This window comes from Protopterus annectens, chromosome 9.part0 (assembly GCF_019279795.1).
Source record: "Protopterus annectens isolate FY-2018-M chromosome 9.part0, PAN1.0, whole genome shotgun sequence".
NCBI lineage: Eukaryota > Metazoa > Chordata > Ceratodontiformes > Protopteridae > Protopterus > Protopterus annectens.
The window spans coordinates 1,140,273,500-1,140,295,476 of NC_056743.1; the positions used below are offsets into that span (position 1 = coordinate 1,140,273,500).

Sequence of the window (21,977 nt, forward strand, 5' to 3'; positions counted from 1 at the left end):
AGCTATGATTGACTAATTTAAGCATATTAAGATTAAAGCCTTATAGACATGTTTTAAGATGATTTAAACATCTTCTAACTTTACTAAGGAATATTATTGAAATTTTATGATTGCCTGTTATATGATGTGAATAACACTAACAATATATGTCACTTGTTGCAAGCCTTTGCAAATACAGGTTTAGATAATTTTCTGTGTTATGAAAGGATGTGGTGAAAAATTGGTGTGAGAAATTACAGCAAAAGTTATGTAAATATGAGTACAGATTCACATCTTGGTATTGTTATTCAGCTACTATTTATACTTAATATGAAAAGAAATTGGGATACTCAGAAGCTGAAAGAGCTTAATAGTTAACATAACTCAGATACATATGTTATGTGTGTATAGATGGTAAGGATACATACATTAAGATATGAAGAAATATTAAGCCCCAACAGCTGAATGTTATTAACATTATAATCATTGTATTTTAAAATAGTCTCCTTTAACACTTACAAAGTATATACACAGCTCAGATGAAATGGGGAAGAAAGTTAGAGTGATAGTCCACCAGACTTATCTAGCTGTTGGACTAGGAACGTATTTCATTCCATGTTGGGTAGGGTTTAAAAACCACACTAGTTTCATTTCAGTATGCATTTTAGATTTTAAGACTTTAGTTAGTTTTAGTAAGCCTGACTTAAGCCTATTCTTGTTGATTACTTTAGAGGAAACATTGTTGACTGAGATAGCTGATTGGCTACAAATTAATAATAAATCAGTAGTAGAGGAGGGGACGATTCCATGTAAATATAATAATAGATCAAACTCTTCTTCAAAAATAACTTGATATGGATCTTACTGTATTATCTTTAAGCACTAATGGCTTAAATAACCCAAATAAAAGATCTAATCTACTGAAATATCTAAAATTAATCAGAGCTCAAATAGTACTCTTACAGAAAACACACTTTAAAAAAAGATAAATGTATATGGAACCCAAGTGAATATAAGACCCTGGCCTGCTCCACATTTAAATCAAAAAAGAGAGGGGTAACAATCTTATGGAAAAAGAATTCCTTAAGTCCTGAAATTATACACATATATGTAGATAATGATGGTCTTATAGCTATTGTCATCTTGAAGTTTAATAACAGGATGTGGACATTAGTAAACCTATATTGGTTTCCTGGTATTGAGGTGGGAACAGTTAAAAAACACCTAGATCTTATTATAAATATATCTAAAGGAAATTTAATAATAGGTGGAGATTTTAATTGTATAACTGACACATCTGAAACCACTAACAAAAAATCTCCACGCTTAACATCTACTGTAAAACTATTAAAAAGATGGACTGAGGATTTAAAATTGAAAGATACTTACAACACTATAGATAACAACTCATTACTATTTTCTCATCAAGATTATAGATTTGGCACCTAAACCAGAATAGACAAATTATACATTTCTTAGGATCTTTATATGAAAATCACATCCTTCTGAATAGTCCCAATGTCCTTTATCAGATCACAATTCCCTTGTCCTAAAAATGCATATGGATTTTAAACCATTAACACTTGTCTCTAGAATTCCCTCGTATATCACAAAAAATAAAGAATTCAACCAATGGTTAATTAGTGAACTGCAATTTTTTTTAGATATAAACTACAAGCCAGAAGTGAACATAATAATGGTCTGGGATTCACTAAAAGCTTATATATATGGTAAAACAATTAGTTGGTATAAAAATAAACTTAAAGAGTGGGAATCAGAATTACAAGAACTACAAAACCAACTCTTATTATACAAATCCAAAAAGGACTTCAATTCGATTGGGAACAAAAAGATAATGGAAGATTTAAATAAAAGATATAATGAAATATTAAACCATAAAACTAATTTAGCCATGGAGAGATTAAAAATAAACTCTTATGCTACTTCTCCAAAACACCTACATAATCTATCTGTTAAAATCAATATGCAATCTAAAGCTAATGCTATTGTTAAGTTCTTACATGAAGGGAAATATAAGAAAAGTTCTATAATAGGTGATATATTGGATGCGTTTAAGTATCATTACACAAGACATTATGAAAACAAGAACACTATAATGGACCAATTAAATTTAGAAACTATACTCCCTAATATAAAACAATCCCTGAAAACTTACAACAGGAGTTACAAAAACCCATTACACACAAAGAAATCACTGAGAAAATCATAGAGTGTAAAATCGGTAAATCCCCAGGGATAGATGGTTTAATTATAGAAGTATACAAACTATTTCCTACAAATATAACCACATCGTTACATAAAACACTACTTGAAATTCAAACTCATGCAATAATTCCCCCTTCATGGAGATATTCTTTAATCACCCCATTTTAAAACAAAATAAAGATTCTAGTCATTGTAGTTTGTATAGACCAATTTCATTACTGAATAATGATTATAAAACATTCATATCTATTATGGTAAGTAGAATAAAGGCTGAAATATCTAAAATAATTAATAATGACCAAACTGGGTTTATACATAATAGACACACACATGATAATATAAAAAAGGATACTGACGTTAATTTATTATTTAAATAAGGAAAATTCAGAAGACTTGATAATTTGACTGGATATAAAAAAAAATGGATTCTTTATTACATTCATTAAAAAAGTTTACAAAAATAATTTAGCTTATGTTAAAATAGAACCCTTTATTTCAGAGGCAATCCAGATTACTAGAGGCACTAAACAAGGTTGTCCTATGTCACCCATTTTATTTGCATTAGCCATGGAGATACTGGCTATATTAGTACGGAACAATCCAAAGATAAAAAGCATAGATATATATGACCAATATAATTCCAAGATCATGCTCTTTGCTAATTATGTGCTTTTTACATTATTAAAAAAAACAAAAGAAGTGTTAGATGAGCTAGATTTATTGATAGAGTACTTTCACAAGATCTCAGGACTTCATTTTAATAACTAGAAATCAAAATATATGTTATTGAATAAAAAAGAAATATAAATTGAAAAGAATCATTTCATAGGCGAGCAAGTCACAGCTTTAAAATACCTGGGGATTAAGCTGAGTGGAAATATACGGGAGATACTGAATATTAATTATAGAAGGGATATTGATACAATAAATACTCTGGTGAAGAAGTGGAATAACTTACTTATAAATTTTGAAGATAGATTACAACTGATAAAAATGGTACTACTTCCTAAAATTTTGTATGTAGTACAAGCTACTTTGTTAATACCTGAGAAACGCTATCTTAAGGAAGTAACATCAATATTGTTAAGATTCTTGTGGTATCCTAAAAGAAACAAAATTGCATATACTCACCATATCAGACAATGGGATTAGGGAGGAATACATTTCCCAGATATTGAATCCTATATAAGGGCTACTTTACTTAAAACTGAAAGATTGGATAAACCCTAATTATACATCTAACTAATAAATTAAGCAAATTGTTAAAAATAATTTAATTATAGACAAGGATAACATATTATGGTATTCATTGAGTTTAAATTTACAATATAATATAGCTAAACCCACTAAGTTAAATGTAATCAACCATCTTTTTGAAACTGTTGGGAAATGTATTAATATGAATATGGATTTAAAGTTTTGGTTCACAATATTAACCCCTTTCAGTATTACTAAGAACTTTCCAGATAGGATTCATAGGGACATAGTTACATATTGGGAGCAAAAACATTTAAATAAGCTGGCAACATTGCATAAAAAAACAACAAGTCTTAGACATGCAATATATGTTGTCAACTTACAGTTTAAATTATCATGAATGGTTAATACTTCAGAATATCTTGACATATTCCAAGGATCTATGTAGGATAATAAGTAACTCTTCTTTCCCAAATCCACCCAAATGTATAACTAGATTGTTTGGAATTATATATAATAATGAAAATATGAAAAATGAAACATCATATTTATATAATTTAATAAAAAATATAAAACACCTAAATCAGCATATTGGCAGTATATTGCTAAAAGATATTCAATACCTTTAACCTCAAAAAAATGAATCAAACATACTACTTCCAGTTAAATTAACTTCTTATTATCAATACTGAAGAATATTTAATGGGAAATACCTACATAGATCCTTCTTAACTCCTGATAAATTTTCAAAAATCATTTCTCCTAGTAATGGGTTATGTTGCAGATGTACCTAGCAGGTACTTTGATAATACTAAAGTTATTTCTGATATTAAATTATTTGCTAGAAATTTAACTTTAAAAATGATGTTTAAGGGCATGAATGAACAAGCGAATATGTTTAGGAAACCAAATACATTTATTCCAATGACAAATCCTTTGATAAATGCTTTTGAAAGTATATGTGTTGATGAAGTTTATAAATTGCAAATGCTAGATGATAAGAAGTGCAAATATAAAAGAAGTACTTTTAATTTAACTAAGGATGAGCAGAAGTCTTTAAGAAAATTGCAAGAGAACACATATATAATTATACGTCTAGCCGACAAAGGTGGGCCAATAGTAATCTTGAATGCAGATAGATACAAATATAAGATGTTTGATATGTTAGAGACTGATGGCTTTTATAGGAAAATAAGCATTTTAGCTATTACACATATAACTGAACACATTAAACAGGGTTTATGTCAACTTATGAGAAATGAATATATAACTAAGGAATTGTTTGATTATTTTGTTATACAGCATCCTGTAATTCCTGTTATACAGAGATTACCGAAGTTACATAAAGATGCAATCAATCCACCTTTGAGGCCAATAGTGTCAGGGAGGAGATGGTGTACAGAAATTATCTCCATATATATAGAGAAACATCTAATTTTAATGTTGAATAATATTTATCAGGTTCTGAGAGATACAGGGCATTTTTTAAAGGATTTATATGTCTATATGAATAATGGAAATAAGGATAAGACCTTTATATTAGTGACAATTTATTTATTTTATTTATTTTACATTTGTTAACCGGGCTAGTCCAACTGGATACATGTCCATTTTCAGTGGAGGCCCGAGGAGAAAAGCTCCACTATCTAATGCATAATAACAAAAATACATTCAAGGTACATAGGTAATTTAAGACACAACTAAAACAGGGATTTAAAATTACATAGGGAATTAAGACACAAGTAAAACAGGCATATAGGCTTTCCTTTCAGTAAGTTCAAAAAGGTGAATACAGAGACTAACAAATTTCTACAGTACAGGTCAAAGTACATAGGTAATTTGAGATTCAACTAAAACAGGCATTCATAATTACATAGGGAATTAAGACTCAACTAAAACAGGCATTTAGCCTATCTTTTCCGTAAGTTCAAAAGGTGAAAACAGAGACTATCAAATTTCTTCAGTACAGGTATATAAAATGTGAGATAGAAATAATTAAGTAGTTTAAAAGCAAAAGATAGAGTTACTAGAAAATTTTAGTTTGAAGTTGAGAGAGTAAATTTCTTAGGTAGAGATGAAAAATAAAATGGAGAAATAGAGTTGGGAGACAGTGCAAAGGATGCAGGAGAAGGTAGGAGGTACGTGATCAGCTAGGGTTATTGCAAGAGCAAAGCCAGTGATTGGTTAGAAAATGTTTCAGTTGAGTTTTAAATAGTGTGATAGAAGTTTGGGCTAAGAGGTCTGTAGGAAGTTGATTCCAAATTTTACTAACTGAGTTGGAAAATATAGAGTCACCTGCTGTATTCTTTGATAGAGAGGTTTGAATCAGTATTTTATTGGAAGTGCGTAGGGTTTTTAGGTTGTTATAGGGTTTTATCAGGGTGGAGAGCATTGGTATCTTTTCTGGGTGGTGAAGGGCTTTATGGGCAGTTGTAAGCTGATAGTATTGAATTAGGTGAGGTAACTCCAGCCACCCTAGGTTAAGGAGGTTCAGGCAGTGATGTGTTTTATATGGAGAGGCAGTGGCAAATTTGTAATGTTGTTATAGGCTGTTGTAAGCCTATTGATGTTATTTTTAGAAAGATTAGTATATATGGGGATGCATATAGTAGAGTAGAGATAAGATATGTTCTGGCTATGGTAGTTCTTGCTTCAGGAGTTAAGAAAGATTTGATTCTGTAGAGAGAACCTAATTTTTGTTAGTTGCTTTTATGATAGAGTTGATATGAAAATCAAATTTTAGTAGGTTGTCGATAGTAACTCCTAGAAGTTTGGTTGTTTGGTCAGGAGAGATAAGGGTGCCATTGTTAGAAGTAAGTGTGAAACTAATAGGGAGACAGGTGTGTGGGTGAGAAGAGGAGAAGTTTAGTTTTCTTAGGGTTTAAGAGAAGGCAGTGATTGGAGAACCATTGTTCTATGGTGGTAAAAGTTTTTTTGAGTAAGTGAGTGGAGGTCAGCTTGGGTTGTGGCAGAGCAGATGATGGTGGTGTCATCGGCGTACTGAATGCAAGTAGTTAGTGGGGTGGCTAGATACAGGTCGTTAATAAAGATGGAAAATAAAAGAGGACCTAAGATGGAGCCCTGAGGTACTCCTAAAGTGGTAGGGAGAAGTTTGGAAAGATTGTTGTTCCATAAAACAGCTTGTTTCCGATTCTGAAGATAGGAAGTAAACCAGCTTAAAGCAAGATTATTGAGAGAGAGATTTTAAACAATGTAGGAGGAGTTGGTGATTCACCATGTCAAAGGCTTTTGACAGGTCTACAAAGAATGCAGATGAAAGAAGATTGTTATTCTGGTTTATATTAATGGAGTCTATGAAGGATAATAAGGCTGTTGTGGTGCTATGGTAGGGATGAAAACCATGTTGGCAAGTAGCTAGAAGGTTATTAGATAGGAGGTGATTTAAAAGCTGTTTGTGGATGCATTTCTCCATTATTTTAGCAATAGGAGATAGCAGTGCTATAGGGCGGTAGTTCGAGTACTCAAATGAATCGCCCCCTTTGAAGAGAGGGATGATGTGGAAGATTTTCCAGAGTGAGGGTATAGTACTTTCTTTTATGGTTCTGTTGATTAGATTAGAGATAGGGTAGGCAATAGCTTTAGCACCTAGCTGGAGATATTCCGCTGGCAATTTGTCAGCTGAGGGGGTTGAGGGTTTGAGTTTCTGAAGTAAATTAAGAATATAGGAAGTAGGTATGGGTTTAAGTTGAAATAGAGGTGGAGTGCAGTTAGTATTACCTAGTAAAGAGGTGTCAGGGCTTTGTTGGTTGGCCAGTTTAAGTATGGTTGAAGTAAAGAAGTTATTGAATGTGTTAGCTGTTTGTAGGGGAGAGTCAGGGCAGGAGCCTAGTGGGTTGGGGGTTTCAACCTTGCTGGGGATAGTAGTGAGTTAATTGATTTCCAAAATTTTGTGGTTGGCGGTGGAGGATTGCTGTAGTTTGGTGTAATAGTTCCTTTTATCTTGTTTGATAGCAAGCTTAGTCTTGTTCCTTTTGTTTGAAGCTAAGGTAATCAAAAGAGTCTTTCGTGGTTCTCCATTTAGTCCAAGCTTTATTCTTACTAAGGATAAGTTGTTTGGTGTTGGTTGTTAGCCATTGAGCTGTCTTAGATTTCATTCGTATAGAACGGATGGGGGCATGATGATCGAGAATAGTAAGAAAGGTATTATTAAAGTGGTTAACAGCTTCATCTATTGGGAGAGTTTTTAGAGGTGACCAGTTAATCAAGCTGAGTTCGTTTTGAAACTGCTGAAGGTTAAAATGTTTTTTGCTGTGAGATGAGCGAATTAGGGGAGGTGTTGTTAGATGAGTTTTATGCCTAATGATGCATGTGAGAGAGTGGTCGCTAAGGTCGTCTGGGAGGGTACCTGTTGAATACATTTGTTGGGGACTATTAGTCAAGATCCAGTCGAGAATGGTTTCTTTGTTATTGTTTTTATTTGTTCTAGTTGTGGAGTTAATGGTTTGATGGAATCCGTGCAGGTTAATAATGGTAGATGGATTAGTTTGTTTGCACATGTTCCAATCAATATTAAAGTCCTAGTAGTATTGTTTCTTGAAGGAGATTAATTGAAAACCAGTTTAGTAGGTCTTCTAATATGGGGGAATTGTTGCCTGGGGGAAGATAAGTGCAGATAATATTAATAGTTTTGTGTGAGTTTAGGGAGAGTTTGGAAATAATCAGTTCAACATTAGAGTCATGTGGTGGGGTAAGGGCTGATTTACTTATTTCCAGTCCAGTTTTAAAGAGTATAGCTACTCCTCCACCTTTTTTGTTAAGATGATCTTGTCTTAGGATGTTATAGCCAGGGGGGATAATTTCATTATCTTTTATTGTCGGTTTAAGCTAGGTTTCAGTAAGACAGAGAATGTCAAACTGTTGGACTTCTAGTAGGGCATGAAGAGCAGGAAGTTTGTTACATATGCTACGGATGTTAAGATGAGCTATTGTGAGAGATTTGGGAGGTTTAGTTTGTGGTGTAGACATAGGTTTCATAGTTTGGGAATTAGGGGATGGTATGTCTGTGTTTGGGCCTGGGTAGGGGTGGATGTCCCCATCAATTAATGATAAACCATGAATAAGGTTAGTTAGTTGTGAGGTTTTGATGCTGTGCAAGTGTTTTGTGAGTCGAAGAATAAGGTATTTGATGTGTGAGAGACGATGATATTTAGGTTCAAGATATGAGTTGCTGTATATGGGACTGTGATGGGTTGTGAGTGTAGATGGGGGGCAGCTAGGGTATGTTTGTGTGGAGTACAAAAGGTAGGATTTAAAGGTTGCTCATAGTTGGTTATGAGGTAGGTAGAGGTAAGAATAGTTAGAAGAGTTAGTAGTAGGAGAGGAAGGTGAGTGTAGGACATGTTGAGATGAGTGGGGATTGTATACAGTAGGTATGTGTTCAGAGAGGGAAAGGGTGGGTGTGGGAGTGGACTGCTATGGAGTGGGTGGAGAGAAGAGTATGTTCTGATTGGCTGGGGAATGTGGTGGGTGTGGTTATGAGGGGATAAATGTAGAGGTCCCAGGGGCGGGTGAGATTTGGGGGCAGGGAGGGAAGTGGAGCCCGAGCCCGGCGGGCTTAACGGAGAGAGCCAAAACAGTAGGAAATTGCTGAGAGGAAACAATCAGCCAGGTATAATAACAGCAGGTAACAACGGCAGATCAGTAGTCAGGAATCAGAAAAATGAATACTAGTTGTATAAATCCAAATACAGCAAAAAGTAAGTATTACTTTACAAATCTGAACACTTTTAAAAGAAATTCCTGAGGTCTAATGGCTTACCGGCTAGCAGAATGTAATTGCTGAAGAGCACTTGTGTCCTGGTGGGAGACTAGAGATTTAAAGATGGCTCCATGCTCAGCAGGATTCTAATATAGACTTTGTATTGGGGGAGGGAGATAGCACAAGGGGTGTAAACCAGGTGGAATGCAAAGAAACCAGAGAGGCAATCAGTGGAAATCAGTGAAGGCCTCAGAGAGGGTAAGTAATAATTCAAACTACCTGTAAAGTGAAGGAGAGAAGAGACAGCAAAGTTTATTAAGGTTGGGAGTGTGTCTTTACATTGACTTGCTGATTAGTAACCAGTTTGTGCACAGATTAGAGTAGGGAGAGACATTAGCAATGAAGGGGAATGTATAGAGATGCAAATAAACAGGTGAGCCTCCAAGTGATACAAACTAAGGCAGAAAGAACTGACAGGGCTGCTTGATGGTTAATTTAATTTAGTCACAGGGATGTGAATTAAAATCTATACTGTCTATTGGACAGTTAGGATTACTGTACTATCGGGGGGGGGGGCACAAGGCTACAACAGTCAGTTTTATTAGCAAGCTGAGAACTACTAAGAAATACTGCTAATGTAATAGCTTCACTCTCTTAAAACATACAAGTAGAATGCCTGGGTGGACTGACCCTGCTCTTGAAGCTCAAAATGTATATCCTTGTTTAGTTTGCAATACTGATTCCTTCTTACACTGTATAGATGGAGTGGTAGCCACAGACTGCAGATTTGCTTGAGTGTGCTCCTGAAGCTCAAAATGTATATCCTTGTTTAGTTTGCAATACTGATTCCTTCTTACACTGTATAGATGGAGTGGTAGCCACAGACTGCAGATTTGCTTGAGTGTGCTCCTGCTCTTGAAGCTCAAAATGTATATCCTTGTTTAGTTTGCAATACTGATTCCTTCTTACACTGTATAGATGGAGTGGTAGCCAGAGACTGCAGATTTGCTTGAGTGTGCTCCTGCTCTTGAAGCTCAAAATGTATATCCTTGTTTAGTTTGCAATACTGATTCCTTCTTACACTGTATAGATGGAGTGGTAGCCAGAGACTGCAGATTTGCTTGAGTGTGCTCCTGCTCTTGAAGCTCAAAATGTATATCCTTGTTTAGTTTGCAATACTGATTCCTTCTTACACTGTATAGATGGAGTGGTAGCCAGAGACTGCAGATTTGCTTGAGTGTGCTCCTGCTCTTGAAGCTCAAAATGTATATCCTTGTTTAGTTTGCAATACTGATTCCTTCTTACACTGTATAGATGGAGTGGTAGCCACAGACTGCAGATTTGCTTGAGTGTGCTCGGCTAGCAGAATGTAATTGCTGAAGAGCACTTGTGTCCTGGTGGGAGACTAGAGATTTAAAAAAAAAAAGGGAAATACCTACATTGGATGTGGTGTCTCTTTTCATGGTGATACCTAATGAGTCAGGTCTAAAAGGTTTAGAGAGATTCATCAGGGAGTAATCTAGTACCAAAGAAAGACATATACATTTGTTAATAGAGCTAAGTTGGTTCTATACAATGTCTTTATTTTTGATAAGGATGTGTTTTGGCAATGCAGTGGCGTAACTATGGGCACTTCATGTGCAAGTAGCTATGCCAATGCAGTAATGGTTATATGGGAAACAGAATTTATGTTACAGGGACCATTTAAAGAAAAAATATTGTTTATAAGAAGGTTTGTATATGATCTTGTTATGCTATGGGGGGCACTTATGAGGAGCTACAGAGATTTGAGGGGTACATCAACAGTAGTACTTATTTGAAGTTTACAACAGTACACTCAGAAAATAATATTAACTTCTTAGATGTATTAATAGTAGTTGAGAATAATGGAGAAATATATACCAAACAGTATAAAAAGTTTGTCATGTTAATCATCTCCTGTCTAAGAACACTATGCATCCATCGCATATTTTTAAAAATGTGGTTAAAAAACAAGTTTATAGAGCCTCTAGGCTAAATATGCGTGATGATGATTTTCATCAACGAACTGAAGTAGTTAGAAATTATTTGAAGGCCAGAGGGTACACTGAATCAATCTTGGATAATAATATTCAACAGGTTGTAAAATTAAGACAGTCTAATGCTAAACCGTACTTTTCTGAGAACAGGAAATAATGTCTGAACAAAAAGGAAAGTGTCACTAAACTGAGAGTACCTTTAGAATATTATACAAATGTAGGCATGTATATGGATATTGTAAGGAAATACTGGGGAATTCTAACCAGTGATAAACAGGTTAAGGAGATGATAGATGTGGAACCAAAATTTTTATTTAAGAATAATTTGTCTCTGAAAAGGAGACTATGTTATTCTAAACACAGTGTTGGAACCCCAATAAGAGTTGATACTAGACCATGTGAACGTTGTTCATTCTGCAAATTTATAGATACATGTGCACAGTTTACACACCCTTACTATCATAGAATATATAATTTTCGTCTCTATGCTACCTGTGAAACTAAACATGTGGTTTATCTAGCACATTGTTTAAAATGTACAAAATTTTATGTGGGGAAAACTGATAGGTGCTTAAAAGATAGAATCAGGGAGCATCTTTAACACATTAATAAGAAGGACAATTTAAGTGCTTTAGCTAAACATGTGAATGAAACTGATTCTGGACACACATTTAAGTTTCTAGTTATAAGCAGGGCATCTGAGAATATTAGAGGTGGTAACATACGAAATGTCACAGAAAACTTAGAAACAGAATGGATAGTAAGATTGAGAGCCACTGCTAATTTTGGAATGAATGAGTATGTTCCTCTCAAGCCTTTATTAAAGAAAAGACCTTTCACTAGGTGAAAATATGTGTAATAGGTATATATATCATATAATTACACATATTTTGTAGACTGTGTATTGCGATGTTTTATATCTTTTTACACATTTTTTAAAACTTAAGTACTGTATTTAAATGTTTAGTCAAATATAGGCAGGTAGATGTATAATATCCTTGTCTTGAACATTTTAACATGAGTGCAGCCTTAAGGTGATGTCACTACTTAATTACTTCAGGTGTTTCTGTATATGTATTTAAACAATTCCTGTTTGAGCAGTTGTTAGCATCTGAAGAAGTGGGATTTGTACCTACGAAAGCACTTGTGCTTCCTTTTTGTGGATTAAAACTGTGTTTTTAAACTGGAAACTACAGCCTCTTCATTGGGTCCTTTTGGTTTTTATCTTATTATTGGATTCTGCTTTGTTCTTGGACCTGACTGCTCACAGAGTGTGATGATAGTTTTTGTCTTTTGTTTCTTTTATAAATAAACCTAACCTTTACTTAGTGGACAATATTAACTATAGCTAGGAAATGCATAACCAGGAAATGGAACTCAACCACAGTGCCTAATAGAGAAGATTTTTTGTGTTTACTGAAGAAGACAGTATTAATGGAGGTAAAAAACAAAGAACTAAGAATGTTTCGAAAGCCATTAGTCAATAATCCCTGGAAGAAAGTTTTGACATTAATTGACACTTTACAAGTGGAATCAGTCTTTTCATGAAAACAACTGTATCATATGTTATGTTTAATCATTTTTGTATAAACTTGTTATTATTCAAATCTACTCATGTCAGGCTGAATGTAAATGCTGTATATAGTTAAGCTATTAATTAATATGTTTGTCAACTGTAAACAAGTATTTCTGTTTTTGTTGATTATGCATTTAAAATAAAAAAAAATCTGAGTAAAAAAAATAACTTGTCAGAGATTTGGGGTGCATGGCTAGGCTTAAAAAGGCCCTTATGTTTGTTAACCTACTAAACACCTATAAACCTATGAACCTGAGTTTTGCCCTTGACTTTGTACTGTGATGCTAGCAAAAGCATCTGATATGTACAGTCAGAAATTGATCAAGCTATTCTTGACATATTACTTGGTACTATTTAGTGTGCTTCATCACTATGGCAGCTGAAGCTTAGTATTTTGTAACACACCGCTAGCAGTATAATGGAATCTAACCAACTACTATAAAGTGTCCTACAATCACTGGCTTTCCTTATGCTCTTACTGTTATAAAATCCATATTCTGATGGCTAATAGAAAATTAACTATTTTGATAATCCAAAAGAAAAAAAAAACAACCTTCATGAAGAAGTTGCCTCCACCATCTTCTGTCATATAAGGCAAACATTCATGTTATGTAATGACATCAGGGTGCTCAGTTACCCCAATGCCATCTTTGTCAACTTTATCGGTTTGGTCAGTCTGATGACTTATTTTACTGCAAACATATAACAAAATAACCTTATACAAGCAAACCTTGAAGTACAGTTCCTCCTTATACTCCCAGTATAATGTGTCTGAAGAACTACAATGAGGGTGTCTCTTCCAAGTGTCATTCTTTCCATATTTATACGTGGTGAGTGACCATATGACTAGTGCTTGAATCTAATATGAAGAAATCTGTCCATTTTTATCTTCTTCAGTTTTACTACACAGACAACTGCTGCTGTCACCTGGATCTCCAAGAGACCCTGACACTGCTTATTCCCTCAGATTTAATTGGTGCTTAATGTCTTGAGCCTGAGGTTCTTTTGTACTTGTGGAGAAGTGATGTGACTGATATAATCTGGTGATAATCTGTCTGTTAAATTAGATAAATGGTTTCTTTGTTACATTATTTCTTAGGAGAATTTGAATGATTGGCCATAGCTTGGCCATTTCCAAACTTTCCTGATCCATATTTTTACGATATTATCCATGCAGTCTCTCCATATGAGCTGCATTTCTATTATTGCTCAAAGTTCTGATCCAATACCTCACTTTACAAAGTGAATGCAAGCACTACAAGGGAGGATTGGGAATGGACAGTACACTGCATACTGGTAAACTGGTAATGGCTCTCACTGCAGACTACCAGCATGGGAGTGTTATTTTTCTTCATATACTTTTATCCCAACCTTATTCTTCTTTTGTGGTTGCCAGCCCTTTGTCCAAATCCTCAAATAGTAACAATGCTGAGAGCAAGGGATGTATGCATGTTACATAATCTGATTCTAAGGTCTTCTTCTTTGGCTGTGTAGTGCGCTTAGTGGAATGACCAGGTTAGCGAGCACTGTTACTTCATACCAATACCCTCTCTGAGCCTAAAGTACATAATGTGCTTCTTGACATTCATTGTGCCTTCTGTTGTGTTGGGCATTAATAGAATCTAGAACACTGTCTGCATACAATTACAGCTTGTGTCTACATCTGGAGAGCTACCCAGATAAGCATACTGCTTGTGCCTACATCAGGTGGGTCCAGCAGCATACTACTGTTGTTAGAGTAGTGTAGTAATGTATCCAATATTCAGAAATTCATGTTTCTTGTGTTTTTGTTTTAACAGCTGTAACAAACTAAATGTCCAGTGTACTATCGAGTTACATATTAGAAACACGAAATATCTAAAATGCGAATGTATGTACATCGACACATAAAGGTCACTGTACATACACAGTGAAACACGTAAACGATGAAAATCAAAACGCCAAACGTGTTTCCTAGCCAGCAGCGTGGTGGTGGAGATAAGGAAATATATCCTTTTCCCTATTGTAGTGCGGTCTTGGAGTTGGTATTTTTAAGAAGGGGAGTGTGCAGGGGGGCTTGCCCCCCTGCATAAGCATGTTAATGTATTTTTTTTTTATTTTGTACTTATCTGTGTGGTGCGTTTTGCTGACGAAACACGTTCGGCATTTTGATTTTTGCCATTTTTGTGTTTCCCTGTGTATGTACATCGATCTTTATGTATCGATGTACATACATTCGCACTTAAGATCTTTCAGGGTTTTAATATAGACCAGTACTATTGTATGACTCCCTCTGCAAACAAATAAACCAACAACTGTTGCAGTTGAGTAATGCAGCTCAGGCAGGGATTTCACTGGAAATTTTACAATTTCCAGTCCATAAAGAGAAGATAGTAGCTCTTACATTTTGCATCAAGAATATGACCTTGTTTCACTATCACCCTCAAAGCACAAGACGCTAATCACACCATTTAAAGACAGAAAGTTTGTTTCCTTTGATGGAAAAAACACTACTCCAAATTTTATAATGAATTCAGATCCTCCTATACCATGAGCTGAATGGATATTCTGTCCTACAATTGGAGTAAGCAAAGGCTTTTTATCTTTGTGTTAGTGGGTTGAAGACTCCTCTGCTTCATCTGCATAATGCAGCTTCCTGCTTATGTTTTTCTGAGTAGAAGTCGGTTGACATTACCCATAGGTCCACAGAATCCAGAAGGTTGCATTAGGTGTACACATGCAAGTTTATAGCACATGCAGAGAAGTAGAAAATGGTGGCAGTTGCCTTATTTGTACTGCCACTGCATCACTACTTGTTTCTGTATTCCTGACCTACATACTGATATTGTGACTCAGGAATGAAGATTATTTGCTCTTGGGTCACATTACAGCATTCTTACACAGTAGTCAGAAAAAAATCCTTTGTGTTTATGATATGAATCTCCTCCATCAAAGCTGCATCAAAAATATTGCTGAAAATAATCCATTTCAATTACTTATTATTTTTTTTTTTTAGGCCAGGAATTTCTGAGAAAATTACACACCCAAATATGTGAGCTCAGGAATGAAATGCATTAAAACTTGAAACTCTGGTGCTACAGAATAGATACATTTGATAAATTAAACTGTTCTGACTAATATTCTAAAGGTAACTCATGGTGCTTTTTGAGGTTTACAGTTTAAAATGGGGTTCTTCTTTATGGACATATAAATATGGGGAAAATATTATGCTAATAGTATGCAATATACAAAGATAGCATACAGCCTGTAGTATGAAGGCAGATTCATAACACGAAGTAAAAAAAAAAAACAGCTCTGTCTGTGAAATAGGAGCATTTTCTCCCTTAAGCTTTTGAAGGTTGTTTACTTTCTAGGCATACTGTTCCAGAAAAAGTTCTTCAATTTCAAGACAACAAACAATTTTAACTATGTTAAACAATAACAGTGATGATCTTTTGATATTTACATGATAAAAGACAGAACGGTACACTATAGGTTCTTGTTTGTAAGTAAGGCTATTAAGTATTCCTCATACACATTAAAATTAAGTATCTGCACTGCATCAATAGCAATGCTACAATGCAAGTCTTTAGTGTAAAAAAACAAAAGCACAAAACGTTTAAAATATACTTACGACACAGCCCAACAATCTGCCAAGAGACCATCAGGATGGTTAAGGTTATAACTGAAATTCTATTCATTGTGTCTTCCCCCTGTTTCACTACAGTATGAGATGGGTTTTCTCTTTGCTTCCTTTATAGTCTAAGGTGGGAGTTAGCACTCTGCGTGCCTTAATACAACAGGGCAGCTAACAAGAGTTACACCCTTCTGTACTGCTCACTTAAAGGATAAGCACAAATAAATTGCATTTTTCTTGTGTCACAGTGTTACATTGCTGAAGTATATATTGAGTCACAGTTGTGGATCAAAACATGCCAGTAAGGCACACTGATTTCTTCAAAACTTCATCTAAAATTAGTGTGAGAATAACGAACAGGTTAAAAATGGATTTTATTCTGAAAATGTAAAATAAATATTCTGCATTTCAGTTTGTTGAGTGCACTTGGCAAAAACATATAGCTAAAAGTAAAATATTTTATATTTTATAAACTATACAGTTTGTAAAATTTATTATCTACAAGCAGGTCAAGATGAACTCTTGTATGCAGCTGTGTCTCGTCAACAGGACATGCAAAATAAGAGCAAGGCCGAGGAGTTATCCATCAGGAACAGAATGTTTGAAATATGGAAAACAAACTGTCAGCAGACCAGTAGGAATCCTGGGGCATGGTGGAGGATCTGTAGCAAGTTACAATTTGGATTGCAGTTTTTCCCAGAGTTAGTTGCACTTGGATAATCTCGGATGCATTATGCTGAGCAACTAGCCTGGAGGTGTGGATATCCTTAATGAATATGAACACGCCTCCGCCTTTAGTGTTTCGGTCCAGGTTAGGTGGCCGAAAGGTGTTGTATGAATTATAGCCTGGTAATGCAGGGGTGCTTTCTAGAGCCTTGAACCAGGTCTCTGTCACTGCACAGATGTCGATGTTCTCCATTTTAAGGAGTGCTTCGAGTGAATGCATTTTGAGGTTTAGACTTCTAGCACTGAGTAGCATTACCCTCAGATTTTGCTTGCTTGTACCTGTTAAGGTGGTGAATTTGTCAGTGGAACCTTGCCTAAAAAAGGTACTATAGGGGTGGCGAGAGCTTTTGCCACTATCTGGAATCCCAAGGGCGACAGGTGCAGGACATATCTGGCAAAGCATCATGGTCTGCCTACTTCGTATGCAGAGTAAATGTCATATCAGCTGAACTGATCTCAGTGTCTTCATTGAGTAAAGGTACAGACTACCTGAATAGTGTAGTACAACTTAAATTTTACAGTGATGAGACCAGACTAGTCAAAACAACCAGGGAGGTGACCTGCAGAGGTGCATCTCACAGTGCGACATTCCTGCACAGACTTTTTTTTTGAAGTCGACTCTTCTTTCCTAAAACTTTGTCCATTGACTGGAGGACAAACAGTGCAGCGCAGTACAGTAATTCTTCTTCAGACAGTTGGTGAGCTACAGAGAGCAAGTCGTACTGTCAGAATTTACTTCACCAACATCTAGTGAAAGACAGCAGAGAAATCTTCCCACAACTGATCTTCGTGTCAAGATTGGCCACCTTGTCCTGAATATTTGTGGTAAATATTTTCTTCTGTTTTTCTTTTAACAATGAATGCAATTCATGAACATGCCAAGAAGTGCACTAAGTATTTTACTGTTAATGTATCTTAATCATATGTAGATGTGTGGAATTATTTAAATACATAGTATAATCAGCATGTTAGCACCTGTACGTCACGGCACCACAGAAGTATCACAGAATGTACAGAAATGTGTTATTTAAATGTTGCTTTTTGCATGCCTTGTCATAAACGTATTGTACGTATTATACAAAACCTGAAACACAACCAGGATAAAGTAATGCTTGAAGCACAGACAATGGTTAGAGGGTGATGTAGATGTCAAAGTTTGTACTTTACAGTCTGATTTGCAAGAGTTTAAAGTTTGGATTGCTAAAAATAGCAACCAGCAAGATCTTGATCTCATAGGTCACTTTCAGATTTACTGTGATAAATTGCATGCTGACAGTGCTAAATGTACAAAATAATTTTCTCAGTTTTTGAAAGTCTGACAGACTTAAATTAAGACCTTTACACAAACTTTATGGAACAAGGCAGTAAAGCTATTTGTTTAATAAAAAGGCTAATAAATAAAATTGTCCATTTGCAAGAAAAATATTACAAGCGACTGGCTGACACACAGCATGACATACTTGTTGCAAGGGAGGAGACTAACAGGAGACTAGCATATTACAACCTCAATAAGACACACAGGAATCTGAGGCTGCTAGAGCAGCAGATTTAGCTAATCAAGATATTTTAAGATTACAAGCCTTGTTAGAAAAATATCAATCTAAAGCACTAGAAACTGCTACTACCAGTGCTGTCATATCCTCAGCTGTTTTTTCTGCTGAAGTTTATCATCAGTCTAGGATGTTAGAAACTCTCCCTAAGTGGGATGAACAGAAGGGTATTTTTAATAACATGATTACATTTGAAGCTTAGGTTCTTAAAACGGTAGGCACTGTATGCAATGATACACTTGAGCGTTGCTTCTGGAATTTTATTCCTCAGCGTTTCATGGCTTATATACAGCAAAAGTGGCATAAAAACGCTGCACACTACAAAACAGATAAGAACAGAGACGAGGTTCATGGTGAACTGACAAAAAGATTTAATAAACTTCTAAGGCAGTCAGAGTGAGTTCAAAAAGTTCAGACAACATATGCAAACATTTTTGCAGAAGTGCATAAGAGCTTTAAAGTCAGCAGAACAAAATACTGACAAATATAATCTGGTTAGTACAGAGTTAAAGCAACAGCAGTTAACTACGCTGATAACAAATAATTTATGACGTACTATTCTACCTTTCGAAAATGGTTACAAAATAGCAAAGACTCCAGCAAAAACAGTATTCAGAAGCAATATTATGCATAGTTAACCAAGTTAATATTTATTACAACTGCATTCTAGTATTGTATGGAGTTGAAATAAATTATGCAGGTCCCTTTACAAAAAGGGAGGGTAAACGTCTTTAGGTAACATTCAATTCTCACAGCATAAAGCAAATAAACAACACTGCAATAAAATGATGTATACTACAGGGGGAAGGGTATGCATTTTACACTAACTGTGTCTAAAACAAAAGAGCAGCATTTAGCTAAAGTGATACAGGTCCTTCAAACACTGCAGGAGGCAGGGTTTAAGGTTAAAAGTGAAAAAGTACAATTCATGTCATCTTAAATAAAATTTCTAGGTACTATTTTACGTCCTTCTGGGCATACTCCTTGTTCGAAGAGGGTGCAAGGAATTTTGCTGGATTTGCATAAATTTCTAGGTATTATGAATTATAATCTGGAATTCATAGAGAATTGTGCCAGCATGGCCGTTCCTCTGTATGACATGCTTTCTAGCCATAAAGAATTACCTTTTCTGGAGTGTGGACTAAAGGAAAATACAGATTTTTGTGATTTAAAGGCAGCATTGGTCAAGGCTACAAAATTAGTAGCTCCAAGTTTAACACGCCCCTTTGTGTTACAGGCAGCAGCTGATCCCAACACACTCTCTGTTATGCTTTTACAGGAGTGGCCTCAGGGCTCTGATGCTAAAATGGAAAAGACTTTACGCCCCATTACATTCTTCAGTAAAAAGATGACATATGTTGAGAGGGGATATCACCCATGCATTCAGCAACGTTTGGCCATTTATTGGGGTTTAAAACAAACTGAAGACATAACAGCTTTTTCCAAAGACATTATAGTACAGACACCACATTATGCCATACAGGCTTTGGTAAATTAGACTCAGTTAAATAAATTGATTAATGACGTCAGTCAAGCAGTGTTTGCAAAATGATTGGCATTATTTAGTGTCAAGCAAATTACAATAAAGGCAGGAGATAAGTATTACTTATCTAACTTCATGGGATATGAAGGAAAATGTTTTCAGACAGTGCATACGTAGTTAATTCTCTGTGGCTGCATATGTCTACATGGGCAAGGAGAGGGTTTGTTGATAATATGGGCAAACCACTCAACCATGCTTCTGTGTTATAGACTATTTAAAATTTGGTTCAAAGTCAGTCCCTTGTGGATTGCTACAGTATATTAAAGGTAAAAGCTCATCAAAAGCTACAAATTAATTTTTTCAGTTAAACAACTATGCTGATCAGATGGCAAAAAAGCAGCCAAGGAAGGAATGCAGAAAAAACAAACCGATCGAGTCAGTTACTCCATTCTTTAATAAAACTAAAAGACTAAGCACTTTTCATTTAGTCCATTGACGAAACTTCATCAGACAATGATTCTCTATTATGAAGCATTAAACATAAGTTCATAGGTTCATAGGTTCATACTAGGCTATCTGCCCTAGGGCATTTATAAGCCTAGCCAGAATGTGTTTGGCTTTCGCCACCCATTTTAAATTTATTTTGCTATGTCCTTTTTTGAGGTTAGTATACTGAGCCTCTGTCTAACAGTGACACAGAAGTGATACCCAGGGTAAACCTACGATCTCCCATCCACTCATCAAGATTCCTCTTGAAGAGAGTCAGTGAGGGACTCTGCCTAACCTGGACTGGGATTTTATTCCAGAGTGAAGGGAGCCTCTGGGTTATGAATCTGTCCCTCCAGCATGTCCTATTTATTTCAGTGCTGAGGTTCAAGTCTCTCGAGCACGTAGCTCAATGGGATTTGGATTTTCTGAGGTGCAGCATGTCCATTAATTCCGGGTTGGACATGGCTTTATACGTCAGGCACAGATCACCTCTGAACAGGCGGTATGCCACTGAGTAGAGCTGGAGTTTCTTTAACTGGGCAGCATATGGCATCTGTTTGAGCCCTTTGATCCTCTTGGTGAGGTACTTTTGGGGTCTTTCCAGTTGCTGCAGGTGTCTGGTAAGGTACATCCCAAAAGGGGCATTGTACTCAATTATGGGCCTGATGAGGGATGAGTAAAGAGGCACAATGACCTCCTTTGATCTAGATGTGAATCCCTTCATGATTAGGTTGGCTATATAAAATGTTTTTCTAACCACTTTGGCCACGTGGTTGTCAAATGAGAGATTGCTATCAACTTGGGTCCCCAGGTCCCTTTTACTTCTTCTGTACTTATGGATATACCACCTATGTGTTAAATTTGTGGGCACTTTGTTTTTGCCAAAGGGGATGACTATACACTTTTTGGCATTTAGCTTGAGGCCATGACTCTGGCACCAGTTGTCTATTTCTATGAGGCCCTTTTGGAGGATGCTTGTGTCGGCTGGAGAGTCAATTATAGTGCCCAGTTTGCAGTCATCTGCGAACTTGGTCAGCCACAGTCCTTCCATGTTGGCCTGTACCTCCGAGAAATATATACCAAACAAGAGAGGTCCCAGGACTGAGCCTTGTGGGACACCACTTGTAACTGGTTTGGAGTCTGACATGGCTCCAGCAATTCTAACCATGTGGGTTCTGTCCTTGAGCCAGTTTGCAATCCATCTAGTGACATAGGGGTTTATATTTAAGCTGGTGAGCTTATCTATAATGCCAGAGTGGGGTATTGTATTGAAGGCTTTTGTGAGGTCCAGGTAGGCTGTGTGGACCACCTTCCCCTCGTCAATGGCCTTGGTGACTGTTTCAAAGAAATCAACCAGGTTTAAGAGGCAGGATCTGCCCTTAACAAAGCTGAACTGGG

At 35.8% G+C, this 21,977-nt stretch overlaps 1 protein-coding gene across 3 annotated transcripts in view; it reads right to left on the reverse strand.

Annotated features, from left to right (window-relative positions):
• LOC122811872 (transcobalamin-1-like) overlaps positions 1-21,977 on the reverse strand; it is a 384,117-nt gene that overhangs the window by 319,510 nt on the left and 42,630 nt on the right. Inside the window, exon 1 of one of the 3 annotated variants that reach the window (XM_044084006.1) lies at positions 16,329-16,464. The exons of the other annotated variants lie outside the window; for them this stretch is intronic. Within the exon in view, the coding sequence (XP_043939941.1) occupies positions 16,329-16,395 (67 nt within the window). The 5' untranslated portion in view covers positions 16,396-16,464. Of the gene's footprint in view, positions 1-16,328; positions 16,465-21,977 lie in introns of those variants that run through there. 3 annotated transcript variants of the gene reach the window in all.